A 27,804-nucleotide genomic window follows, 5' to 3' on the forward strand; every position below is an offset into this window, starting at 1 on the left:
GATGTTCCTGCAAAATGTGTATTATTTTGTTGAGTATTGTTGTAGTTTAAGAGCATCTGTATTTCCTTTTCTGTGAACATGTTATTCACATCCTTTGCCTATTTGGCTATTGGATTATTAGTCTTTTTTTCCTATTGAATTGTAGGAGCTCTTTATATATTAAGACAAGTCTTTTATCTTTGATTTGAAAATTTGTTTCCAAGTTGGCATTTACCTTTTGACCTCATTTATGTTTTTTGTTTTGCTTTTTTTTTTTTTTTTTTTTTTGGTTTTTGTCAGTATTGCTTTTAGAATGAAGCCTAAACTCCTCACTACAGCCCATATGGCCCTGAGTAGTCCATCCCCTGTGTCTCTGACCTCATTTCCTCCTACGATCAACCTCTATCACTCTGCTCCAGCCACTATGGATTCCTTGCTGTTTCTCAAATAGCCCATGTCCCTTCTGGAAGAGGATATTTGCCTCTTTCTTCTGCCTGAAAGTGTCTTCCTTTCTTTCCACTCCTCATCTAGTTAACACTACCCCTCCGTTAGATCCCATCCACCTCCTCTTGGAAGCCTTTCTTGACCACCTCCCGGGGGCATGTCTGTCTTGTTCACCATTATCTCCCCAGCACCCAGCACAGTACCTGGCTTATAATACCTGCTCAGCAAGTAGTTGCTGAGTAAATTAATGAAGAAAGGTCTCAGGAGGCGACAGGCAGGTGGAACTGTTAAAAAATTTTATTAAAATGTCCAAGAAGTACATTAATATCCACAGTGTCAGATACCACAGACCCACAGAACACTGCAGCTCACAGCAAAACCAGCAGAACCCGAAGCTGTTCACGCGCGCACACACTCACACGCATGCCACGCACGCGGCACACGCAAACACACGCACATCCCAAAGGGAAAGACTAAAAGACAAACCACCCACTTTAGAAAAGACCATAGCCCCCTCCCACCAGGGAGCTGGGTGGAGGCCGAGCAAGGGACTAAGGGGGCCAAGGGCAGGGAGCATAAACCAAGCCCCCCCTAAAAAAAAGCTGCACCCCCAAGCACCACCCCCAAAGGAAAATTATTTTATGACATGAATTATTGAAGATGTGTTATTATATTTTTAAAAGCAAAAAAAAAAATTATCAAAGCAAGAAGGCAAATGTACATCCCTGGGCTTTCTCTATAACTATAAGGTGGAGCAGGAGATAATGTCTATAGCGGGGAAGACTGAAGACCATGGTCAAGGATAAGGGTCTAGTTTGCACTTCTCAATCTTTTCCTAAATCTGCCTGTGCATATGAGAGAGTATAATTATGCTTCAGTCCATTCCCCCAAAGTAAAAGCGATGTTTGGAATCAGACAGATGAAGGACCAAATCCTTTCTCCTGTCTTGGCTGTGGATTCAAACCAGTGCCTTTCTCTTCTCTGAGCCTCACTCTTGTTATGTGTAAAATGGGGAAATAATAGTTCCAAAATCACTGGGCTGTTGAGAAGATTCAAGGAGATAGTGTGGGAGTCCTTAGCACAGTATAGACTCCAGAGTTGTCGGCTATGATTATTCCTTCCCAGGAGGAATATAGGCTCAATCAACACATTTCTTTCTCTACTGAACCCTTGGACCATCTACTTTCTTATTTTTCTTTCTTGCAGAGGGCCATTCCCCACTGTAATTTTTAACACAGATCCACAGACTTTTCCCAGAGGAGAGGAGTTCAGAGGGGACAAAACATGAAGGATACCATGGGGGTTTTCCCTGCCAGAGATCAAGGAGCTGAATCCTGGCCTCTGGCTTGGAGAACTATTTTACAGGTTGCCAATTGGGGGAACAGATTTAGTCAGTTCTTTCCCACTTAAAAGATTTTTAAAAAGCAATGAGAGAAAAATGTGTGTGTCTCTATGTGTGTGTGTGTGTGTGTGTTTCAGTTTTTAACACTGTGCATTTCTCTACAACATGACCGCAGGAAGATGTTACTACTTCAAGTTTTAAGCATTTCTAGTCCACCAGGCAATGAATGAAGACAGGGATGGGGCAGGAGTGGGGGCAGGACCCAGGGCAGGGGCACTACCAATGTCTCTGGAGGGACGGGGATGGGCACTGAGCTAGAAAACTTGGCACCTCCTTGATCCAGGAAGGAGGTTCTTTGTCTCCCTGAGAGATGGAGGGGGAAGAAGAAATCTGGGCTCATCAAGCCCTAAACATCCTCTCATCTGTTGTGTGTGTGAGAGATTCACCACACGTACAGAACCACCAAATCTCAGCACTGGACTAGACCTGGGAGGGTAAGCAATACACCTTCCTTCTATTCCCGTATATTGCTCTGACTATTCTGACCCCTAACTCTGAGGGCACAGAAAGAGGTTATTCTAAAAACATTCCTAAAATTCAGTACATAGGAGTTCCATACTCCATTTATCCACCAAGACCAGAGAAGGAACTTGCGCTGAAGTCCAGGGTGAAGGAAGACAGCTGTCAAGTTCAAGCAGTGTGCTTCCATGGAGTTTTCTATTCCCAAAGCCAATGACCTTAACTAAAAGCTTCAGCCTGCATTTAGTAAACCTGCACATCTGACAGTTTACTAAGCCTGATCTTCTGTTGTGAAAAGCAATTCCTTAGTGTGAACCCAAACATACACTCTTGCACCTTCATCAAAGCCTTATTTCAACAACTGGTAATCAGCCTTGCCAACAAAAGACTTAACCAATGCAAAGAATGATCTTTGCTGATTGTGCTTCCCTTCACTGGGAGATGGTCCCAGAGTTCAGCCTGACTAGAACTGACTTTTCAGATACATGGCTATGCCTGCCAAGAGGACCTTGTGTATGTAAGAAAGAGGAGAGAGGAGCTTTTTACAAAGGATTGTGGAGGTGGGGGGGGGGGTGTGGTTTGGGGCTCAGGGACTTCCAGACCCTCTTGTTTTTCTCTGGGCTCTGTCTCCCCAGGTGAAGGCTCCAGGGAAGGTGTGGGAAAGGGGTTGTGCTTCCTTTTGCCTGGTTCTTCAGCAGAAATTCCCTTCTTCCTTCTCCCAGTCCTCTGCTGGGTGTTTCTTGTGTTTTCTGCGCTCCTTGTGCGATTTATGGTGGTGACGCTGGTGATGGTGCTGGTGGTGGTGATGGTGTCGCCGCATCCGATGGGACCGTCTGGCTGCAGGGAAGTGAGGGAGGACAAGGAAGTGGCAAAAGGTGGTGAGAGGCGGGTGGCCTGATATAGCGGGCCTCTTCATGGGAAGGAGAAACGAAGGAAACACCAGGCAGGCTGGTAAGTTCTCATTTATCTGCAAGGCTGCATTATCAGGCATTCAGCCAGATGAAAGTGTGTAGCAATATGATGGGGGTTTTTTGTTGGTTTGTTTGTTTTTTGCTTCTAAAATTTTTGTTAATGTTCATTTATTTTTGAAAGAGAGAGACAGAGCGCAAGTGGGGGAGGGGCAGAGAGAGAGAGAGAGAGAGAGAGAGGAAGACACAGAATCCGAAACAGGCTCCCGGCTCTGAGCTGTCAGCACAGAGGCTGACGTGGGGCTCAAACTCATGAACTGTGGGATCATGACCTGAGCTGAAGTCGGATGCTTAACTGACTGAGCCACCCAGGCGCCCCAGTAATATGACATTTTAATTGGAGACCACACATAACTGGAAACCTGCGTTGGGGTGTCTGGGGACAGCCACTTACGTTTGGTGCAGACGATTTGGGGCTGGTCCCACTTGCCATTGCTCCGGCATCGGATGACGGCCACATGGTGCTGGGTAAATCCTTCATCACATTGGTATCGTACAGTGGCATGAACATTATACTTGGCCTTGCGAGCACCAATGGGTGAGGCATTCTGTACTGCTGGAGGGGGACCACACAGCACTGGAGACAGAGAAACCACTGGTAAGGGAAGTGACCATCAAGTCTGGGGCTGAACTGGTTTCTTCTCTTGGGAATAATTATACCCATCAGCAGGTCCTGCTCTTTACTCAATTGAAGTGACAGTGTCTGTCTCCTCTACCTAACCCAGGAGATCCTTAGGGGCAGGAACCTCCTGGACACATCCCATCCTCCTTAATCCTTACGCATAATAGCAATGAAGGTGGGAGATAAGAATAATATGAGTAAAGGAAAGGAAGAAAGGACATGAAAACTGTCACGGACACATAAGTAAGAATAAGCAAAAGTATAACAGAAAGGTGGACACGAGAACGCATATAAGTGTTCCCTTAATATGTAAAGAGCTCTCACAAATCAATAAGACCAACAAACCTATAGAACGTTATGCAAAGGAGGTGAACTTGCAGGTCACAGGAAAATAAATACATCCAAATAGCTTATGAACCTATGAACAGTCGGTTATTCTCATCCTTAAGGGCACGCAAACTCCCCTAACAAGTAGATCTTATTTTTTCACCGCCCAGATGAACACAGAACAAAAGATTTGAGAACACACAGAGTTGGCAAAGGTCGGGAAAAAATGGGCACTCTCACACAGCACTGTAGTGAAAATTGGGCAGGGCTGACTTACATTTACACATTTAAAGAGAACAAGGGCCCCGTGAAAGGCAGAGGCAAGTGTTGGGGAGGGTAGCAGCATACCTGTTCCCTTCTTACAGACATAGGGGAGGTTGTAGTTACAGGGAACGTCGTTCCAGCGCCCGCTCTCATGTGCAACCATCACCACACAGTCCTCCCCACCCGCGAAGAAATTGTCAGGCTGGTTCTCCCGCCAGTTCTCATATTGCTGCAGGAATAGGGAGCAGAGAGGCTCAGACTCTGTCACTGCTTACTGCAGGACTCCCCTGGCCAGCCTACTCAAACTTGAAGGACTCAGTGTTTCTATCTCTACAACGGGCACCGTTCTGCCGGATGGTGGCCTCCACTGCACCCGGAGTCACCCCTCCTCTGGCTGCAAGGCTGCAGTGCCCTCTTCCTTGGCCCTCCTACCTGCTTCCTTTCTCCCTGACAGTCTAATTTTCCACCTAGGTCACTCTGAGATAAATAGTTGAGCAAAGGTCCAGGAGGGATTCCCGGAGAATACAAGCGGATAGCTGAAGACTCAAGGGTAGAAATGATGCAGGAAGGGAACAGAATTCCAAGCAGAGGGAACAGCTAGCACAAGGGCCCAGAGGCAGGGCGGTGCTTATCCTGTTTGAGGAATAGAACAGAGGCCAGTGGGGCTGGAGCTGCTGGACTGAGTTGGGGTATGGTGAGTGTGGGTGGGCAAGGGCCAGTTCTTGCGGTAGAGGAGGTGGATTTTATTTATTTATTTATTTTAAAGCAGGCTCCAATGCAGGGCCTGAACTCACAACCCCGAGATCAAGACCTGAGCTGAGATCAAGAGCCAGATACTTAACCAACCGAGCCACCCAGGCGGCCCGAGGAGGCGGACGCTTTGAAACTGTGGTAAAATACATATAACGTAAAATTGACCATTTTAACCATTTTTAAGTGTCCGGTTCATTGGCATTAATAAGATCCACAATGTTGTGCAATTGTCACCACTGTCTAATCCCAGCACCTTTTTGTCCCTTCAAACAGAAACTCTCTCCCTAATGGTGATCGCGCCCCATTCTGCCCTGCCCCCAGGCCCTGTCAACCACTGATCCACGTTCTGTCCCTGCAAGTTTGCCTATTTTAGATACTTCACGTCAACGAAATCACACACTCTGTGGCCTTCTGGCCTTTTCCACCGAGCAGGTTTTCAAATTTCATCCGCATGGTAGCACATATCAGCTTTTTACCTGAATAGTAATCATCGTCTGGATGGACCACATTTTGTTCATGCATTTATCTTTTGATGGTCATTTGTGTTGTTTCCACCTTTTGGCTACTGTGACGAGTACTGTTGTGGACACGAGTGGACAAATATCTGAGTGAAAGACCTTCTTTCTTCTTTTGGGTATCTACCCGGGGGCGAAGTTTCTGGGTCACGTGGCAATTCTGTGTTTGACTTTAACTTTTTGTGGGCCCGCCAGACTGTGTTTCACCGCAGGAAGAGGTGAATTTTTATCCTGAGAACAACAGAGAGCCTGAGAGGACTTGAAGCAGGGAGAATCCTGATCTATGATTTTGAAAAGGTCCCCATGTATAGGTTTTCCTTTTCGGGTGGACACATTCTGTAACCAGATGGAGACGATGGCCGCACAACATTGTGAAAATACTAAATGCCACTGAATTATACGCTTTAAAATTATTAATTTGGGGGCACCTGGCTGGCTTAGTCGGAAGAGCATGCGACTCCTGATCTCCGGGCCATGAGTCCGAGCCCCACGCTGGGTGTAGAGATTAGTTAAAACGTGTTTCAAAGGGGGCACCTGGGTGGCTCAGTCGGTTAAGTGCCTGACTCTTGCTTTCGGCTCAGGTCATGATCTCATCGTTCGGTTCCTGAGATCGATCCCCATGCGTCAGGCTCCTTGCTGACAGCACGGAGCCTGTTTGGGATTCTCTCTCTCTCTCCCTTTCTCTCTGCTGTTCCCCCAATCGTGTGCTCTCAAAATAAATAAACATTTTTTTTTAAAAAAGAAAACTTTAAAATGGTTAATTCTATGTTATATGAATTTCACCACAATTTTTTTAAAAAGTCCGCCTGGCTGCCAGGTGGAGGGGCTAGAGGGTAGGTAGCAAGCGTGTGTTTTGGAAGGTGGGGCTTTGGGGGGCTGCTGCAGGGGTCCCAGTGAGTGATAAGGGAGGCTGGTCAGGCAGGGGGCTGTAGGGAAATGGGAATATCTTAAAGTCCATGGCTGGAGGACCCGGCAGCGAGCAAGAGGAGACCTCAGGCCCTAGTCCTACGTTTATAACTTCAGTCACTGGGTGGGCCGGGTGTTTACAGGGCTGGGAAGTCAAGGGTGACCTGGAACTTCGCTGAAGCTCCTTTCCCAATCTCAGAGCCATGAGGAACTTTCATGGTTGATTTGTACAAGAGGGTAAAGTCAGGCCAGAGCACAGAGCCCACGCGGCTTATACACATCCCATTGTTCTAGGGAGACCCAAGCCTGGCTCCTGCCACTCACCAGCCCCGTGTTGTCCGTCCACTGGAAATCCCTCTCCACGATCCTGTCATTCAGGCCGATCCAAGTGTTTTCACGCCCAAAGCCTGCGAGGTGGGGCATCCTGAGGGCTGGGTGCCCACCCCTCCCCCAGCCTAGGCTGTGGGCCGGAGGAGGGGTGGAAGGTATGGGAGGGGAGGACCCAGCCCCTCCCCCAGCCTCTGTGTGGGCTGAAGGCGGTGTCCCCCCCCCTTCCCAAGCCGATGAGGGTGGGAGGGGCATGAAAAGGGCTGGAATTAGGCTCCAGTCTTGCCACGATTAGTGGCTTAAACAAATAGCCACAGGAAGGAATAAACAGAGACTCATCAGGTTTTGCAGAAATTAGAGTAAGGGATAGGAGAGCCAGCAGGCCGGGCTGGACCAGGCAGGCGGGTGAGACCTAGTGAGGGAATCAGTCACTGAGTGTCCTCAAGGATAAGCATGTGTTTGATTACATTAAGGGGAAAAAACAAAAATGAAGGAACCAGGGAATTAACAAATGAAAGAATTAACAGGGGATGGGATGGGGGAAATGTGAATCATTGGATGGATGAACAAATGGCAGAGGGATAATGAATAAATCAATAAATGCCAGATTTAATTGATGCAACACTCTTTTTCTAGATTTATGCAGAGCTCCTTCCTCATTTCATCCCCCACATCACAGACGCTTCTTCATTGCCCTCTTTCCCCTGGCTCTGTTTTATTTGTCATCAGTGCACTTAGGACCAGCTAAATTATAGTATAGACTTATTTAATTAGATATTTACTTGTTTGCCTATAGCCCTTACAAGAATGTCAATCCCTGCAGACAGGACAATATGCGTCTCACTCACTGCTGTGTCCCAATGCCCGGAACGGTGCCTGGCACATAGCAGAAACTCAGTAAATATTTGGTGAGTTAATGAATGAAGTGAAGTATGAAATAACAAGTGAATAAATGGACATATGAATTCAAGTGGTCAGGGCTAGCATTAATAAACACAGCTTCAGAAAGGTAGTGTCTTCAGGACCCTAGGGGATGCCCTGGCAAAGGGACTGCAAGGGCCACCCCGCCCACTCCAGAGTCCCTACTGTTAATGAAGCTGTGTTCCTCGGGTGAGTGGACGCTGGTCAGGTGGCCCGCTCGGCGGCGGCAGTCCCTCTCGGCGTCCTCCCACGCCCGTCGATGGGCAAAGTAGCGGTAGCAGTGGCCCTGGAACTTGTGCCAGCCGTGGTCACAGCCCTCTGTGTCTGGGAGGTGGGATGGGAGCGTGAGGGAGACTGGCCTTGTGTCAAGGCCTGCCCTGCTGGTCATGAGCACAGCCAGCGCACCAGAGAGAAGGCCAAAACCAAGGTCACTGTGGGGCCAGATCACCCCTCTTCCTCCCCCCATCCTCCTGAGGCTCTGTCCCCCCACCCTTTTTACCTCTCCCCCCCATATTCACTTCTTTCTCTGTCGCAGGAAGATATTCAACTGAAGATCATTACACCCATCCCTCTCATCCCAACTCTGATGTTTCCTCTGATCTGGCCACACCCTCTGTGTGGACCTGGGAACTCAGGAGATGGTCTCAGGAAGCCCTAAAATTTCTCTCCCGGCAAAAGGCTCAAATAGACATTTCTCCGCAAAAGATATACAGATGGCCAATAAACACATGAAAAGATGCTCAATATGGTTAGTCATTAGGAAACGCAAATCAGAACCATGATGGGACACTACTTCGCACCCACTGGGATGGATAGAATTAAAAAAAAAAAATGGGGCATCTGGGTGGCTCAGTTGGTTGAGCCTCCGACTTCGGCTCAGGTCATGATCTCACGGTCTATGAGTTCGAGCCCCGTGCCGGGCTCTGTGCTGACAGCTCAGAGCCTGGAGCCTGCTTCCCGTTCTGTGTCTCCCTCTCTCTCTGACCCTCCCCTGTTCATGCTCTGTCTCTCTCTGTCTCAAAAATAAATAAACATTTAAAACAAAAATTTTTTTAAAAAAGGAAAATAACAAACGTTGGCAAGGATGTGGAGAAATTGGAACACTTGTACATCGCTGGCAGGGATGTAAAATGGTGCAGCCACTGTGGAAAACAGCCTTGTAGTTCCTCAAAATGTTAAACACAGAATTGCCATATGATCCCGCCATTGTACTACTGAATATACACCAAAAAGGATGGGGGGAGAAAAAAGGAAAACGTTGTCCAAACAAAAACTTACACACGAATGTTCATAGTGGCACTATTCATATTAACCACAAGGGGGAGACAACCCAAATATCCACCAAGCGATGACCGGATAAAGAAAATGTGATATCTCCTTACAATGGAATATTATTCAGCCATAAAAAAGAATGAAGCAATGATACACACTATAATGTAGATGAATCTGGAAACCATCATGCTAAGTGAAAGAAAGCAGACACAAAATGACACAGAGTGCATGACCTCATTTATATGAAACATCCAGAACCAGCAAATCCATTGAGACAGAAAGTAGATTAGTGGTTGGTTACCAGGGGCTGAGGGAGATGGAATGGGGAGTGACTGCTAATGGATACAGGATTCCTTTTTGGGGTGATGAAAATGTGTTGGAAATAGCTAGAGGTGGTGGTTGCACAATATTGTGAATGCGCGGAATGCCACTGAGTTGTACATTCTAAAAAGGTTAATTCTATGTTACGTGAATTTTATCCCCAAACAACAATTTGTCATCTGTTCAACTCACGGCCACAGAAACAGAGATGGAGACCTGAAGCATATGTGAGAAACATGTGGCCCAGCAACCAGCCCCCTCTTGGTACTGTTTCTGGGGTCTCGGTAGAGACTCACCTTTCTCGCAGAGGCTACCCCCGTAGCTGGGGAGGCAAAGGCAGACGAACGTGTTGACCTCATCAATGCAGGTGCCTCCGTTCTCACATGGGCTGGAGACACAGTCATCAATATCTGGAGGGGGGGGGACTGAGTTAGAGGTCAGCCTCCCCTTGGCTCCCAGTCCCCACAAGGAACCAGGCAGAAGATGAGGTCATGGTCCTACCATCCATCCTGGACCTGAGTGAAGCAACGGTGGTCTGCACAGATGGCCCAATGACTCTGGAGGCCAAGGGGGTGGAACCTCAAACAATTAGCATGAATTAGCATTAATGAGAGCAGATGCCACTGGGCCAGCTGAGAGCCAGAGTGTGTGGAATGCTTCACTGGCCTTCAGAAGAGTGAAGGTTATACTCTGGCAAACAGACTCCTAGAATGTTGAAGATGGAGGGTCCTACCAGAATGTGGAACTTGGGGAAACTGAGTTCCATAACATTTGCAAGGACTTGCACAGAGGCACAAAGCTGTTTGTAGGTAGAGCTAGAAATCAGTTGAACTAGATCTCAGATGAGCTCTCATTCAACCAATTTCTGTGTAGATTGTGCCTGAGTGACTTGGGCAAGTCACTTCCCATCTCTGGGACTCATTTTCGTTTTTGCAAAATGGTGATAATAATAGCACCTCCTCAAGAGTGGTTGTCGGTGGAGGGTCCATGGAAGAGCTCACGAAATTACATTGCTTATATTTATTGTTATAATTCTATAATTAGTATGGTTGTGAAATGAAATAATGTGCAGGGCTCAAGATTTATGTCATTTATATTTATTGTTAAAATTTCCTAATTTGTCATATTCCCTGTGTTGGGCTTTGGGGCTAGGGAGAACCCCCTTGGATCAGGGAGGAATCTGAGCCTTATCATTTGTCTTTTCCTCTCATCTCTGCCTGGTAGTGACGGGTGGCAGGACACCTGAGCCATGGTACCCGGGACAAGAGTTCAGCTGTTTGGTGCTGGTTCACCTAATTGGGACTGAGTTACTGGATCCAAAGAAAGGGGGAGGAGAAGGGAGCATCTGAAGCCGGCATTTTATCCCTCAGTCCTCATGGGGATGGCTGCTGAGGTAGACCCCAGGGTTCTGATCCAAACAAGTCTAGGTTCAGATCCTGAGTCTGGGGCACTCACCAATCTCACAGTTCTCCCCGGCGAAGCCCTGGTCACAGCTACAGCCGTACATGGTGCCGTTGGCTTTACAGGTGCCCCCATGCAGGCAAGGGTTGTTCTCGCAGGGATCCAAGGGGGCTGCAGGATGGACAGGCAGTGTAGAGAGGAGGCAGGCCACCATGTCGTCTGCCTTCCTGGCATCCAGACCTAAGACTCCCCCAAACCCTCTCTGTGGAGTCCCCTCTATAACTTCCCAATAGGCAGTTGCGGTTGTCAGTTTCCTCTTGCATTCTCCTCTAATGAGGAGCTTATTCCTTTCAGGAACTGCCCCAGAGCATCTGTGGGCCACTCTGCTTATGGAAACAGACTGTAGTGGAACTGGCTTCCTAAAGCTTCTTTTGGGAAGTCTCCCAGAACATGGATTTAAGTGCTTCCCTGACTCGTCCCTCTCTTCTGGACATGGCCTGATGGCCATTGCACTTCTCACAACTTGGAGCACAGAGGTGGAGGTAAGGTCCCAGGTAGGGTATGAACAGCACTAGCCAAGAGGGAGAACTATCACCTCCTTCATTCTGGTGGCTCGGTCTTTTTTGATGCAGTGGTTGGAGAGGTGCTGGATTATTGTAGTTATAACCACGGGCTCTGGAATCAGAGAGGTTAGTTCAATCCCTGACTCCGCCACTTATTAAGGACCCTGGACAAATTACTTCTCTGAATTTCAGTTGCCTCATCCACAAAATAGAAATCAAAACAGTTTGTCCCTCTCCCGGTCTTGACCATAATGCCATGTCCAGCTCTGTCTATATCAGCTTGAGGCATCTTCAGAGGTCTCAGCATTGCTCTGTATGGATTTGGCACTCAGGGAGCATTGAGGAGTATGTGTCCTTGTCCCCCTCCCCCACCATTTCCCCCCTCAGCTGGGCTTCCCTGGAAGCAGTTGAGTCTCCCCTCCCCATCTCAGAGGCCCCGATGCCTTGGTGGGTGGTCTCCACCCTGGAGCCTGGGAGGCACAGAGCGAGAATTCTCATCCTATCCCAGCCAACCCCCATCCCTTATCAGGGCAGCGTCCAATCCTCCACTGCATAGACACCAGAACCAAGGCCCAGAGAAGAGCAGGGCCTGGCTCGAAGCCACACAGCAGAACAGTACAAGAACCAAGACTGGCCTCCCAGGCTCTGTTCTGGAAGCCCAGTTTAAGGTCCCCCTCTCCAACTCCTATAACCTAGAATTTGTTTCTGAATTTGTTTCTTGGCCCAAGGCCTCGCAAGATATTAAGATGGTAATAAGCAGTTGCCTCCTCCCTGGTCTGATCTCTGCCGTCTGATCTCTGTTCTCCCTGTAGTCGCCAGAGGTAGCCTATGTAAACCTGAGTTAAATCATGTCCCTCCTCTGCCCAGGTCCCTCCATGGCTCCCCCAATACCCTCAGAGGAAAAGCCAAAGTCCTCACTGCAGCCCATGGGACCCTGTGTGATTTTTTTCCCAACATCTCCCTGCCCTACCTCCTCCTGTCTTCCCCTGGCTCATTCTGCTCCAGCCATACTGGCGCTGCTGTTCTACTACATGCCAGGCAGAGGTCTGCCTCAGGACCTTTGTACAGGCTATTCCCTCTGCCTGGAATGCTCTTCTCCTAGATCTCTGCATGGCTCCTCCCTCCCCCTTTTCAGCCTTGCTCAAATTTCAACTGGTTAGAGAGGCCTTTCTGACCCCCCCCCTTCTAAAACTAGAAAACACCCATGGGCATCCCCCACCCTTTGGTTTACTTTTCTCTTTTGCCCATATCACTTTCTAACTTCCAATGTTATTTGCTTATTTACTAAGATCATCATTATTTGTCAGCACCTTCCCCCAGAGCAGTGATGTTCCACACGGCAGCCATATATAGCTATTCAAGTTTAAATTCAAATGGAATAAAAGTAAAAAGGCAGTTTCTCAGTCACGCTAACCACATTTCAAGGGCTCAGTAACCACACATGGCTGGTTGCGCCCATATTAGACAGCATAGCTCCAGAACATTTCCATCGCTGGGAAAGTTCTAGAATGTTGCCCTAGAATGTCAGCTTCCACAGGACAAGGGACCTGGTCTCAAAATGGGGCCTGAAACACAGCGGGCCCTCAATAATCGCTCATTAACTGAATGACATGAAGATAGCTCCTGGCCCTTCTGTAGAGGTTGGAGCCTGTCCCGGGGGTGGTGGGCCCAGAGGGGCCTGGGGCTGGTGTATCTGTCCCTGCTATCACCCCTGCACGTGTGTGCACACGCCTGGGGCTGCTGGGTGCTGGGACGCGTGAGCCCCGCCAGGTGCCCTGAGCTGCTGACACCTACCCACGGGCTGGCGGTGACTCAGTCGCTCACTGGTGCTGCATTTATTTTTGGCTTCATTAGCATTTCTGCTACAAGCAGGCGGGTGGGTAGGCGCCTGGGTCTCCCCCAGCGTTGGCTGCCTCCCTCCACCCAGGCTGCCACTGGCTTCAGTCTAGAGCCAAGAAAACAGCAAGGTCCAAGACAAATCCAGCTGTAGTCTTAGGGGCTCCACCCAAAGCACTTTCCTTAGCACCCCTATATATGGTTGTCCTCCCACCTCTCTGTTCACCCCTTTCTAGCTCCTCTGGCTTGGAGCTTCCTTCCCTCTGCCCATCCCGCCCACCAGTCTCTTCTCTGCTCCTTCCCTGGATGAGCTCACCCCCTCCTCAAGACCTCAGGCGTTTGTTTTTTATACCAATGAAATATGCATTGTATGACCTAGTGTTTGAGACAGACTGTTGTCAGATGGCCTGGATTCAAATCTTATCATTTACACTCCTCGGGCTGCAAGGTTCCGCACAAGTCATCTGACTTCCCTGTGCCTCAGTCTCTCCATCTGCAAAGTGAGGATCTTACTAGAACTTGTTCCACAAGGACATCATAAGGATTTACCAAGTTGGTTGCAGTAAAGTGCTTAGAACAAGCCAAGCATGCAGTCTTTAGTGACGCTTGCGCCCCTGCCCAGGGTCTGCTTGCCTCCTGGGCATCTAAGAAAAAAGGCTGTAGTCCTGGAGACGGCCCCGGAGGTGACAGGGTGGGCTACAAAACCCTGCATCTGCTATTTGCATTGCCACTACACCTTGCCTTCAAAAAAAAGAGCAAGTGTAAAACCAATTGTGTTAATAAGAGTGTTTTGCAACTCAGAATAAGTGTTTTTTAATTAGCTGCTGCTGCTTTTTTTTTTTTAAAGCTCAATTGACCAAAAAAAAAAAAAAAAAAAAAAAAAAGCCAAAATTTGCAGGCTGAGCTAGTGGGCAGACCTAGCCCCAGGGAAACAGGGCATTTGGCTTTCTCTGGACTCCACTAGGCACAGAACAGTTAAGGCTTCCACAGACTTGGGCTCTGATTGAAGTCTGGCCACTGGCCACTGACTAGGAGGCAGTCATACCTCCCTAAGCCTTATTTTGCTTTCTATAAAACGGGGGTGATGTCCACCCCTCCTGCCCCTTCCCAGCACCCACTTTCCCTGTGGCTCGAGGCCCCCCGACGATCCACCATCACTGAATCCCAGTTGCAATTCCCACTTGAACAGAAAGCCCTCTTTGTCACGCTTCCTCCCTCCAGCCCCGCATCGGGGTGCCTGTGTCCAGCTCTGTCTTCCCAGACTGAGGCTTCACTGAAGGCCAGACCCCAGTATTGCACAGCACCGTCTGGCTCAGAGTGGACATGAACATGATTTATCCCCCAAATCAAACTCCACCCAATGCCTCGTTATTCCCCCCTCGCTGTGCATCAAAACCAAGATGTAACTTCACCTCCTGGCCTTTGCCCAGGCTGGTGTTCCAGCCCAGGTTCCTGGTCTCTTCCAGGAACACCCTTTCCGCAATTCAACTCTGCCTAGTGAGCTCCCATCTCCAGCATCATCCCCTGCTAGAAACCTTCCCAGGCCCCCCAAAACAATCCTTCCTCCCAGATCTGGGCGCCCCAGCCCCTGTCCCCAAGCCCTGACAACAGTGGGCTGGATGAGGTCACAAGCTTTGAACTCACCCTCCTCTGTACTTCCATTTGCTGGGGTCCCTGGCAGGGTCGGCTCTTCTCCACTCGCTGCCTCCTCCCAGAAGCCCTCCACACCTGGGCTCCCTGAAAGGACCTCCAGCTCAAACTCCTCTGGGCCCAGGGAGGCCGGCAGTGGGGTGCTGGGAGAGTCACCCGGCACTGTAGGCTCTCCTGAGGAAACTGAGACAGGCTTGTCCGTGCTGGCTGCCGTTGGTGTCCAAGGAGGAAAAACAGGCTCCCCTGGGGGGCTGCTGTCCTGTGAAGGGGCCAAGGCTCCCAGTATTCCCTGGGTCACCATCTGGCCCTCCGGCTCTGGATGGGGTTGGGAGCTCGAGGAGGCCACTGTGGACATGGCCAGGACTCCAGCCTTGTCCCCTTGGTCCACGGACATGAGGGACATCACTACGCTTGAATCCACGGCCACTCGAGGGCTCAGGGTGGGGCTTTCAGCTCCCTCAACCACATGGGATCCAGGTGCCCAAATCCCACCAGCATCACTGGGGGCCAGTGTGGCCGTGGAATCTGTGGGCCCCACCACGGCTTCTCCGTTTATAGTGGCCCAAGGCTCCAAACTTGGGGTGACCCCAGGAATTAAGAGGACTCTAGGAACACCCGAGGGTGCAGATGGGGGGTGGGAGTCCAGCCCTTCACTGTGCAGTGAGGGCCACGTGCCCTGTGCCTTGTCCGTGGTGGCCTGAGCGCCAAAAGTGGGGCTTTCTGCTGTGCCGAAGACCCCAGACTCAGACCCTGAGATGTCTCTCACTCCCGTGGGCTCAGTGGCAGTCTCAGTGGCGGCGAAATCTTCCGCCACATTCCTGTCCACAGCAGCTTGTGGACTGGATCTGGGGCGCTCAGCTTTGCTGGGCCCAGTAGGGCTGGTCCCCCCAATTTCTCCCAAGTCTGCCCTGGGAGAGTTAGGACTGGCTTGTGTGTCTGTGGCTGTCTGCAAAGGAGCTACTGCACTTCCTGTTCTGTGGCCGCTGACTGTCGGGGGTGTGGCCTCTCTACCCTGTCCTGTGGGGCCTGAGGAGAGGGGCAAGGAATGCATTTCTGGATAGATAGGGTCCTGGGGGACAGCCTCAGTGTCTGAGGCAGGGGAGGGTGGTACAGAAGCCACGGCCTCACTATGCCCCTTGACCCTGTTGGCCTGCGTGGGGAGGGGCGTCGGGTTTGGATGAAGCCACAGTTTGGGGGCACGAAGCATGGCCATGACAGGAAAGTCTGGGGAAGTGACCATGGGGGATACCTCCCAGGGGGCACTGCTGGGACCCTCTGAGGGGTTGGGTTCTAGGGCAGTGACCTCTGAGGGAGACCAGGACAGTTCAGGAGCGGCCGGCCTCACACTGGGGCCCTTGGCTTCCTCTAGTTCCAGGCCAGCAATGCTGCTGAGGCCTGGGACGCTGGGTGGGGCCACGGTCGGGGGCCACAGCCAGGGCTCTGGGGGGCTCCTGCCACCAGGGAAACCTGCAACAATATCAACAAGAGTGATTCTAATGATCTCTCAGCAGTTCCTTCTGTGGAGTCCCGTTGGCTCCCAGGCCCAAGGAGGAGGGGGTTTCTGAGGCTTGGTGAGGCCTGAGGACCCAGCTGGGGTTTGGAACCTCTTCCCCTGTCCTCCTCAGACCCCCAGGCAGGTCCCACCTCTCCCTTGGACCCCACTCACCAGCTCCAGGCACATCCACTTCATTGGTCAGCACAGCCCAAGGGCTTTGGCTCCGGCTATCCCCTGAAGCATCTGTGGCTCCTGTGGCCAGCAGAGGCTCCACGTGATTCCCAGCAGCCTCTGGGGTCAGGGCCTGGGTGCTGGCCTCAAGCCCCACCTCCAGGCCTCGGTGGGGTTCCTGCTGCTGGAAGTGGCGCCCATTCAACCCTTTAAAGCGTCCCCTCCTCCTGGGCACGGGGCCAGTTGGAGTCGCCTCCATGTGAGCGCCCACTGCAGTGCTGGGGCTGCTAGGGCTGGGGGCCACTGTGCTCGGCCACACCTCTTCAGCCTCCCGGGGGGGCCTTGAGGCTAGCATGAAGCCTCCAGGAGCAGGGCTGCGGGTCGCCTGAGACTCCTGCTTCTCTGCCAAGATCAGAGGCTCTTCTTCCCCACTGGATACTAGAGGCTCCTGGAAGTCAGGGGTGACCATCTCCTTCCCAGTGCTGGGTTCCACTTCTTGGGCTGGAGGCCCTTCTGCTGACAGAATCTCCCCCTCATCCCCAGATGAGGGGGTCTCTGGGTCTCCATGTGGTGGTGTAGGATGATGAGCTGTGGGAGAAAGCCGAAAAGGTTGTGTTAGGAAGGTTGGCCAGGAAGTTCTGCCTGAAGTCTACCCCCACTCTAGCATGCTGCAGTGTGAACCGTCTGTGTCTCTCTGTTTCTCTGTGCCCCTCTGTCTCTAAAATCTCTGCGTGGTTTCTGGGACCCCCTAAACCCAGAGAGAGGAAGGTGTGAAGTTAACACTCCTACTGTTCAGGCTGGGGCCCACTGTCAAGGTCAGTCAACTGGTCATGGGGAGGGGTCAAGAGACAGCTAGGTTCCTGGGTAAAGCTCAGGCAGTGGCCAATTCTCATGGGGGCAGGTCAGACCTGGACCATAGCTTCTCCCCCAGGGGGAGGAAGCTCCTAATAAGCGTGGCCTTCCTACAAAGGGATTTTTTTCCCTCTTACACATTAGTCTTAGGTCCTTGGAGCCAGGTTCCCAGCTTCTGAAACTTTGGTCCCACTCCAAGGACTAAGGTCATCCCTAGTCCCTGGAGGTGTGGCCTTGCCTTGGGGCCGTGGCTAATGGAACAGCACTTCCTCCTCCGGGGATGCTTATGCACAAGGCTCCAGCTAAAATATGCTCCACTCAGAAGTGTGTCTTTCAGGGACCTTAAGAGATACAGCTCACTCTCAACGGAACTTCCCCGCCAGAGTTTGGCCTTTTCGGGCCCCGATCCTACCCCCAGGGCGGGGCTCCTAGGGAAAGGGGCGTGGGCTTCACCGAGGGCATGGCTTATCTCAGAGCGTATTTCCAAGGGTGTCTCTCCTCTGTCTGGGCTCCGCCTCCACTAGAAAGGAAAATTCCCAGGGGCGTGGCCTTGACCTGGATGTATAGCTTTGGGGCGTGGCTGCCAGGGGACGCACCTTCCAGGGGCTTGACCTTACACGCACCTCGGAAGCAGTAGGCATCGAAGCGCGCTCCGGGCGCCGGGAAGCCAGTGCGGTTGGCGAAACGGTAGACTGTGCGCACGCCGGGGGTTGGGCCGCCGCAGCGCCGGCGCGGCGTCTGGATCGGGTAGCGCACGCTGCCGTCGGCTAGCCAGCCCGGGTCGCACTGGTCCAGGCCCTCGTGCCAGGCCAAGTGCAGCTGTCCCACCGAGGCTAGCGCGGCGCCCTGGCGGCGGCACTGGGCACGCGCGCCGGCCAGGGTCAGGCGGCGGGCCGGGCCCACATAGAAGACCTCGCCTGCGGGAAGGCGCGAGCGAAGGTCAAGCGGGCCTGGGGAATTCTCCCCTGAAGCCCGGGAAGGGGGTCCCACTCTGAACTCCAGCCTGGCCGGGTTTGGGTGGTGGCTAAACAAGGCGGCGACAGCCGCCGCTGTGCGCACCGCCGCCCGCGCTGTGGTCTTTACCTCTCAGGCAGTGCTAGGAAGAAGAGGGCCTTAGCTTCTTTTTACAAATGAGGTAACAGGCCTTTGAGTGTGTTGGGCTCCAGAGAAAGGGAGGATCTTGGCGCGGGGAGGGGGCTCAGAGAGTAAGAGAAGGGTAGGAATAGGGAGAGGGGCCAGGGAGGGGGAGAGTCTCAGAGAAGAGACAGGGCCTCAGAGAGAGGGAAGGGGCACAGAGAAGGAGAGGGGCTCAGGGAGGGAAGGAAAGCTCAGAGAAGGGTGAGCCCAGATATTGGCTGCAGGTTTATAGAGGGATGAGACTTAGGAGAGCTAGGCAAGGACTTAGGGAGGAATGGGGGTTGGGGAGGGTAATAGGTACTCAGGGAAGTGAGGGTGGGGGGTCCTGCCAGCCCCAGACTTACCCCCCAGCTCACGGGCAAAGCAATACACATCGTAGAGTTCCCGTGGGTCGCGCCTCCCATAGCTCCTCACCCCTGGAAGGCTGCTACGGTCGCCATAGCAACCAGGACGGGACTGGGTGATAGGATACCTGACAAGACAAGGAGGGGGTCCCTCTCAAATATGTGCGCCTGGGGCCCCCAACGACCATCTTTCCCCAGGGGCTAGGTCTCCATGTCCCAACCCTGTGTACCCCCTCACCGAACAGTGCGGTCAGAGAGCCAGCCGGCATCACAGTTGTCAAAGCCATCTTCAAAGGCAGCCTGCAGGTGCCGTGGGGCTGCAATGGTGGCTGAGCTGAGACGGCAGGCCTCCTGGGCCTCTGCGAAGGTCAGTGCATAGCGATCCTGGGCTGCCCGGTAGTGGAACACAACACCTGTTGGGGAACATCCAGGATAGGGGGCTGACTTATGCTGCAATCTTCAAGAACTGACCTCCTTCTTGCAGAATGCCCCTTCTCCTAGTTTGATAATAATAAACCTGCTCCCCTATGCTGCCCTGTACCATGCCAGACTGATATGACCCCATTTTTAAATAAGGAAATTGGTAACGATGACCATAAAGGGCTAAAATGTGTCTAATGTTTACCATGTAGAAAGCATTTATAAGCAAGATCTCAATGAAATCTTACAACAACACTGTGATTATCCCCATTTCCAGAGGAGAAAACTAAGGCTCAGAGACGCTGAGGCACATGTTCCGCTCCACACAGCCAGTATGAGGCACAGCCAAAATTCATAACCAGGATGCTCTGACTCCAAAGATAGCACTCTTCATGCCTAGGGTTAGACCTTGGAGGTGACAGGAGGCATGGAGAAGAGGGAGATTCTTCCTTTTAAAAATAAAGTACATGCTGGGGTGCCTGACTGTCTCAGCAGGGTAAGCATATGACTCTTGATCTTGGGATTGTGAGTTCAAACCCCACATTGGGTGTGGAGATTACTTAAAAATAAAATCTTAAAAACAAAAACAAAAACAAAGGAATTAAGTACATGTATTGATAGGGAAAGCACAGGTGGCAATGGGAGATCAAGTCGTTCTTGCCCAGCCTGGGAATGCAGTCACAGAAGACTTCCTAGAGGAGGTGACTTGTAAGCCAGGATGGGAAGCATAAATAATGGGCTCGCTGTGACTCAAATTCTGATTTAGGATGAAAGAAATGGCTGAGCAAGACAAAGGAATGAAACATTCGATTCCATTTTATCAAACTCCGAGCTCCTGGAAGACAGTGGCTGCGTCTCAGTTATGAATATGTTCCCAGCACCAGACTAGCATGTGGTAGGTAGGTGCTCAATACACGTTCAGTTGAATGAATGAATTGAACAATCCCAGAAGTAGATTTTACTTCCTTCATCACTTATCGGTTTTCTTCAAGGTTTATCAGTTTTGAGCAGCGAGGCCGTGTAAAAGGGACAGTTGGCTGACCCCATAAAATATGCAGTGAGACACTGTTGGGTGGGAGAACACTGTGCTCCAGGACAGGTGGTTCAGGGATTTGCCCGTGGCCAGCATAGGTCAAGGTAAATCGACTTCCCAGCAAGAACCCACAGGATGTTTTACACACAACAATCCATTCATTTGTCAATTGAGTCATTTGTCAATTACCTATGGAGCGTCTACTGTGCCACCCCTGTGCTAGTAGGACTTTGCTTTCATAATTAATAAACTTTTTGTTTTGTTTTGTTTTGTCCACCTTGATCAGTTAGGAAAAGAGAAACACTGGCTATTTCAACAGAAAGAATTTAATACAGGAGTTGGTCAAACAGGTATTTGAGGACTGTTACTTACTTAATATATATTTTCAGTTGGCTATGAAAAGAAAACCTCACTCTTATTTAAAAAAAACATCATTTTATTGTAAAAGGAAATTTGTATTCCTATTTTATTTTTTTAAAGTTTATTTATTTTGAGAGAGCGAGCATGCGAAGGGAAGGGGCAGAGACAGAGGGGGACAGAGGATCCGAAGTAGGCTCCACGTGGACAGCAGAGATCCCATGTGGGGCTTGAACTCACGAACCATGAGATCATGACCTGAGCCAAGTTGGATACATAACTGACTGAGCCACCCAGGTGCCCTTGTATTCCTATTTTAAACAGAAAGTCAATATCCTTTGTCTTATGTGAAAGTAGGTAACCATGAAAGGGACTTATAATGAGGTTAGGAGGGGCGCCTGGAAGCTCAGTACGTTAGGCATCTGACTCTTGATTTCGGCTCAGGTCATGATCCCGAAGTTTGTGGACTGGAGCCCCACATTGGGCTCTATGCTGACAGTGTGGAGCCTGTTTGGGATTCTCTCTCTTTCCCTCTCTCTCTGTCCCCCCCTCACTTGCATTGTCTCTCTCTCTCTCTCTCTCTCTCAAAGTAAATAAACTTAAAAAAAAAGCTTATGAAATCCTATAAAATACTGTGGTCCACAATAGATGGAGCCAGAAGCTGCTTTGTCTTAGCTAAAAAAGAGAGAAGTAGGGCGCCTGGGTGGCTCAGTCGGTTGAGCGTCCGACTTCAGCTCAGGTCACGATCTCGCAGTCCGCGAGTTCGAGCCCCGCGTTGGGCTCTGGGCTGATGGCTCAGAGCCTGGAGCCTGCTTCCGATTCTGTGTCTCCCTCTCTCTCTGCCCCTCCCCCGTTCATGCTGTGTCTCTCTCTGTCTCAAAAATAAATAAACGTTAAAAAAAATTTTTTTTAAATAAAAGAGAGAGAAGTATTAAAGAAAGGGTAGCACTGGAGGAGACTTTCTTTGGGACTTTACTTTGTCAGAAGAATTGAAAGGGAATCATTGTTCAGGGAATGACTTCTAAGGTGACATTCTGTGGGTGAGCTTCAGGCTCAGCACCTCCCCTCCCAGCCTTGTCCTCTCCCCTGTCCTCAACTGACCTGTCACCTCCAGGGGCACGAGGTCCTGCTCATCCTCTATGCCCCTCACCACCTGGCAGCGGTAGAGCCCAGAGTCGCTGGCTCTCAGTGGTCCCAGTAGTAGCGTCGCGTTGGCCCGGTGCCGGGGGTAGGCAGGCAGTGAAACACGTCCCTGCCAGCCCTTGGCCACTCGAACCACATTGTCCTTGGCCACCAGAATAGGCAAGTCCTGCCGCTGGCCTGATGCAGTCCGCACCTTGGTCCACTTGATCCGAGGGGCTTCTCGGCCTGCATCTGGCCATGGTCGCAGGGTGAAGAGACAGGGCAGGGCCACTAACTCTGCCAGCGCAGCCCGAACCAACCCCGACCCCACCTTCTGCATGTGGAGCCCCTTGTTGGCGGCAGCAGAGGCAGCAGCAGTGGCATCCTGTGTGCCTGGGGTGGAGAAGGTGGAAAGAGGACCTGACTCAAAGACAAAGACCAGCAGAGACTGCTATTTCTCTCACTTTACTGATAAGGAGACTGAAGCCAGAGAGGTTAGGTTGCCTACAATATCACAATGCAGTGAACAGATCTGTGATGTGCACCCCAATCTGTGAGCAAAAGTGGAGTCACATGCCTTCATAGCGGTGCATCCACTCAAAATCCAGACCCCGGCTGCCAGGGATTTGACTCTGTCACTGACTCACTGTGTGGTCATGGGAAAGTCACTTAACCCCAAAGTCCAGTAAGAAGCAGCCATTAGAAGGAAAATGCGCTTGAGGAGTACCTTCTTGATAACAGGGGCACTTTTATACATAGCGATCAGCTCATTTGATTTTCATAACCATAGGCAGAAGTAGCCATGTCTCACTGTCTTTTTGGAGGGTTGAGGAAACTGAGTCTCAGAGACATCGTTGTACTTGCCTAACCACAGAGCAAATCAGGGGGCATTTCCAGTGCCTGGGCTTTTAACCATCACTGGGGAGATGCCAGGGAGAGTTATACATGCCTTATTTCTATTGCCCCGCCCATGACAGGCATCACTAATCAATCTCCGCACTGTTTTCATTTTTTTCTCTCTCTCTTCAGCTCAGCTCAGCAAAACAGTGAGAGGCAGGAACCTCCAGCCTCCGCTGGCAATGACTAAAAATAACCTCTCAGGTGTCTTGTTCACTTTTGACTATTCAAAGACCTTTTTCATCTATTCTCATTTTATTCTCCAGACCAAGCCAGGGAACCAGCAGGAGAAAGCTCTAGAGTTAAAAAGCTGCCCCATCTTGTCAGTCCCCCAGAACCCAACCTCTCCCACCCCACAAGCTAACTCACTCTGTTCCCCAGCCACAAACAGCAGCATCTGGAGCATCAGGAGGCCCAAGGCCCAGACAGACGTGGCCCCCATGCTGGACCTGGAAAAAGATGGAGACAGAGGGAGAATGGGGGTGAGTACAACCCACCCAGTTAGTGTGGAAGGACCAAGTCTCCCCATTCTACAGACCTAGAAACAGACTCAGAGAGGCTAACGTGTCACTCAAGGTCACACAGTCAGCAAGCAAGGGTTAACCCAGGGTCCAAACCCAGGACCGGCTGACTTCAGAATCCCAGCAGTGAAGTTTCACAGTCAGAAGTAAGGGTGTTAAAGAGAATCAGACCTGGTATTGTCTATCTGCCTGTTCCTTGCTGTGTGACCTTCAACAAGTAGATTAGCTTCTCTATGCCTCAGTTTCTTTGTAGGTTAGCTAGGGATAACATCAGGTAGTTGGAAGGAATAGATGGGTAAATACAGTCAATATGTACAAAATGCCTAGAACTGCCTGGCATGAAAGAATAGATTTGAGCTGTTTTTTAAAAAATGTATTTATTTAATCTCTATGCCCAACGTGGGACTCGAACTCACAACCCTAAGATCAAGGGCCACATGCTCTTCTGATTGAGCCAGCCGGGTGCCCCTGAGCTGTTGTTATTACTACTATTGACCTTAACACAGCCAAGATCAAAATCCCATCTTTCATGTTGGCCTCACCCATAAGACTAGGATTCCAGGAGGGCAGTAGCCAGTCCCAGTCAGCCTGAGGTCCCCAGTCCTCGCAGTAGGCTGGCCTCCAAGCCAGCCTTTAATCTGGGTTTGCTGACTGACACGATTCTCAGCTTCAATTCCAGGATTTGGTTGTCGCCAAGATTCTATTCTTGGTTTCCGGGATTTTTGAGAAGCTGCCAAGTCCCAGCTGGAGGAAGGGGCCTCACCCCTGCCCACCCCACCCTCCTCCTGACTTCATACCACCTGGCAAAGATGCCTCCTAGGTCCACAGAGAAACTCCAGTTGTGGGTCCAGCCTTCTATAGGGGTTGTGGCCCTCAGACATAAAATGGACAATTACTGAGTGCCAACTGTAAGTAAGGCCCAATCCAGGCACCGGGACACAGCAGTGCTCTCCCAGGCCTCACATTCTTCCAGAGACCAGAAACTCTGGGGAGATAGTCCCTCCCCAAAGCCTCACAGCCCCTCTGTACCACTCCCCTCACTGGGGCTCAGGAGGTGGGGACAGATGGCAAGTTAGGGCATCCTCTAAAAATCTAACTCTTGCAGCCTCCCCCAATAAAAGAATAGCACTGAGGAGGGGAGTGTAGATAGCATCCAGCATGGGGGCTGTGGAGGAAAGCTGGTCCCATTCCCAGTGCTCTTTCCCTGCTCCCAGAGTCCCTACTGGGAGGCCAGCCGGGGCCCTATCCGTGGTGCTGAACTCTAGGGAGGCAAAGCAATGACATGCCCACTTGGTCTCCTTGTCTTCCTCTGGCAGCGGCACCACAGCTTCACCCGGGACCCAGAGAGGGCTAGCAGTTTGCCTAGGGCTGCACAGCGGATCAGAGGCCAGACCTCGGGATGGTGCCCCCAACTCCCAACCTGTAAACCTTAGCAACTTCTGCCTCCATTCCCGGCTGTCCTCATTTCTCCCCCTTGGAATCCTGAACAAGTGCAGGATCCTCTGATGGCTCTACAAGGCCTGACGAGGAGGACCTTAGGAGGGGGTGAGTTCACAGAATTCATACACACACACACACACACACACACACACACACACACACACACACTTTGTATGGTTAAAAGGACAGACTACATTCAGGGGCACCTGGCTGGCTCAGTTGGAGGAGCATGTGACTCTTGATCTCAGGGTCATGAGTTCAAACCCCAAATTTATTTAAAATTAAAAAAAAAAACTCTGCCTCTTTCTATACATTGTATGACCCTAGACAGGTTGCTTCATTCTCTGTGCTTCACTTTCCCCACCTGTAAAATGGGGATCACCCAACATGTACCTCATAGTGTTACGGTGAGGATGGGATGAGCAAAGACTTGTGGGGTGCTAGAAATGTTAAATTAAAAATCAGCTTTTTGTATACAAAGCCTCATGTACACATGCAAATGTACAGAGGTGATCCAACACAGTGACAGTTTCAGGTGCACCCTCCCACGCACACACATACCCTCCCAGAGGCACTCTGTTCCCTCCGCTTGCACCCTCACACACCCACACCCCTTCTCTTAAAATACTTCCTCCCTAGAGCAGCCAGAGGTGAGCATTTACACAGCTGTCTGGGGCTTGTCCCCTCATGAATAATGCATAAGCCTCATGCATATGCAACGGGGGCCTGTGGGGCATTGGAGGAGGGGCGGTGCTGAAGGAGGGTGTGTGTGTGTGTGTGTGTGTGTGTGTGTGTGTGTGTGTGTCCCTGTCCCTCCCTCTGACCCACCTCCTGTCTCAGTGGGCACTGAATGTGGGTGTGTTGGCCAGCAGGCATTTTTGTGTGCCTGGGTGTGTGTGTCGGGGTGGGTGTGTGTGTCGGGGTGCTGTGTCCAGGCAAGGATGTGAAGTTGTGCCCTGTGATGTGTGGATGTGTGCATCGGTGTGCAGCAGCTCTGTGCGCTGCGTGGAGCATAGGGGACCCACTGTGGTCTCTGGATGTGTGGGTCCAAGTGCCCCTCCGCAGGGGCCGTAAGCACATGTGTCTGTTTCTGGCCTCGGAGTCAGGGCATATTTGTGTGTATGGGCATGATCGTGGAACTCCTCAGAGGAGAACTGAAGCCAGGCTCAGTAAACCATCTCGGGATGCCCTTTGGGGACCTGAACCCCAACATCTCCCCTATTAGCACCCCAACTCTGCACAAAGACCATATCTCACACCCCCATGCTTAGGGTCCACACTGCCAATCACATGGAGAGGAGCCCCTTGCTGTACATGCAGCCACACAACCCCAGACTCAGAGCCTGGGAGACACGCGCGCACACACAGATTCACAGTGACATTAACAAAGAGAGACAATATGGGCACTTACAAGGCAGGCAGCATGTCTTCGGCACAAAGACACACACCCACAGTCTGAGCCTCCCCATATAAACCCCTCGATGAGGCCATACCGTCAGACACAGTTTCTCACAGACACTCACACATGGTGATGCCAGCCCCTGGCACAGACCAGGCGGGATAAATGTGGCCTTGGTGACTGGTGGGCACACATCATTTTGCCACCTGGTGATGTGGCCCCTGCCACAAGTTTCCTGACAAAGACACAACCTCAGTCGCATTAGACTCACAGAGGACCCCAGACTCCCCATGGACACACAACCTCTCTCAGCATGGGGTAGACACACACACACATACACACACACACACAAAGCCCCTGCCTCTGGCAGGGGGTGGGGGGGAGGCACCTTCCATTTGCGAATGTCCACAAGCCAGCGAGGCTGCTGGGTTCTGAGGTCCCATGATCTGCCCACCCCTCCCTCCTTGCCCTTCCCCCACGTCCCCCGCTGGGGCCCAGCGCCAACCCTCTCCTTGTCCTGGCTGTCTCCCATTAATGCTGCTGAGAGGAACAAAGCCCCGTGCACAAAAATGGGGGTCGGTCGTTCCTGCCCAGGCTGGGCCCGGGATCCCAGCCCCCTACTTCCCCGTGCCTGTGCCCCCAAACCAAGCCAGGACTTTCACAAGCATCCATATGGGCAGATGGAACTGAAGGGGTGAGGCAAGAGTCTGTGTCCCTCTGTGAGGACACAGTCAGATATGGAGGTGCTGGGAGCGGCCCCCCTCTTTGGACTGGGTGCCCCTCATGGGTCCTAGGGATTCTAACTGGGGTTTTAGGGACTCACACCCAGCATTCACCTGGGATACCCAGTGTGCTCCCTGGGAGAAGAGACACCACCCCAACTCCAAGTCCAAGGGAAGAACAAGGACCACCTTGGGATGGAGCCCCCCCCCCCCCCCGCCCCAGAACCTCCTCCCTGAATCAGGATGTGGTGACAGGACCTGGGCCAAAAGAAGAGGGAGACTGTAGGGCGCCCCTTCCCCACTGCTGTTCACACTCAGGGAAGACCCCCCCTTCCATCAGACTCAGGCTAACCTGGAGGGCCCCCTTCCCCGCTGCAGTCCAGCCTGGATTCCTCCATTCATCTGCAAATTGGGAATCCCCACTTAAAATCCTGGGGTGCCTCAGCTCAGATACCGGGATGCCCAGTTATGGAGCCCCCCCCATATAGCATCTGGATGTCCCCCTCTTCTCTCTAAACTCGGTGTGTCCTCCCTTAGCCTTGGTTCCCAGTGCCCCCTCCCCAATTCTGAGACCCACCCCCAGCCCGGCCCCCTCCCCACCTTGGAATCGTCTCCGCATTCTCCGGACAACCCAAGGATTGACCCCCAAATCCGAGTCCCCCTGACATTCCCAAGCGCCCTCCAGTTTGCGTTCTCTTCCTAACCTGGGTCTCCCCTCCCCCTCTCAGCCCCCCTCCCTGTTCTGGGGGCTTCTCTCTGATCCCAGGCCCCCTCCCCAATCTCGTGCTCGTCTCTAATTCCGCGGATCTCTCCCCCAACGCGGCCCCCTCCCCACGACGGACCCCCCACCTGACTCCTAGCTCGGACGCATCCCGGGGCGGTCGCCCGGCACAAAGGACGCTCCGGCTTGTCTTGTTCGCGCCGGGTCCAGCCCCTGCGCCCTGCGCTCCGCTCGCCCCAGAGC

At 51.6% G+C, this 27,804-nt stretch overlaps 1 protein-coding gene across 1 annotated transcript; it reads right to left on the reverse strand.

The window, feature by feature from the left end:
- Nucleotides 1-705: 705 nt before the first annotated feature.
- Nucleotides 706-27,804, reverse strand: NCAN (neurocan). The gene is made up of 15 exons (XM_086698506.1): nucleotides 27,690-27,804; nucleotides 23,128-23,207; nucleotides 21,841-22,254; nucleotides 19,168-19,342; nucleotides 18,930-19,057; nucleotides 18,072-18,365; nucleotides 16,597-17,184; nucleotides 14,925-16,397; nucleotides 10,936-11,052; nucleotides 9,777-9,890; nucleotides 8,053-8,211; nucleotides 6,964-7,046; nucleotides 4,550-4,694; nucleotides 3,647-3,829; nucleotides 706-3,121 (listed from the first exon to the last, which is right to left on the reverse strand). The coding sequence occupies exons 2-15, from the start codon at nucleotides 23,198-23,200 to the stop codon at nucleotides 2,976-2,978; spliced, it is 4,092 nt and encodes a 1,363-aa protein (XP_086554632.1). The 5' UTR covers nucleotides 23,201-23,207; nucleotides 27,690-27,804; the 3' UTR covers nucleotides 706-2,975.

This window comes from Puma concolor, chromosome A2, assembly GCF_028749965.1.
Source record: "Puma concolor isolate L17-30 chromosome A2, mPumCon1.1.hap2, whole genome shotgun sequence".
NCBI lineage: Eukaryota > Metazoa > Chordata > Mammalia > Carnivora > Felidae > Puma > Puma concolor.

Coding starts and splice junctions, on each gene's coding strand:
- NCAN (XM_086698506.1), bottom strand. CDS start 23,200: ATGGGGGCCACGTCTGTCTGGGCCTTGGGCCTCCTGATGCTCCAGATG. Junction 22,255..23,127: donor GTTTGTGGCTGGGGAACAGA/GTGAGTTAGCTT, acceptor TCTCCACCCCAG/GCACACAGGATGCCACTGCT. Junction 19,343..21,840: donor CGTGCCCCTGGAGGTGACAG/GTCAGTTGAGGA, acceptor GTTCCCCAACAG/GTGTTGTGTTCCACTACCGG.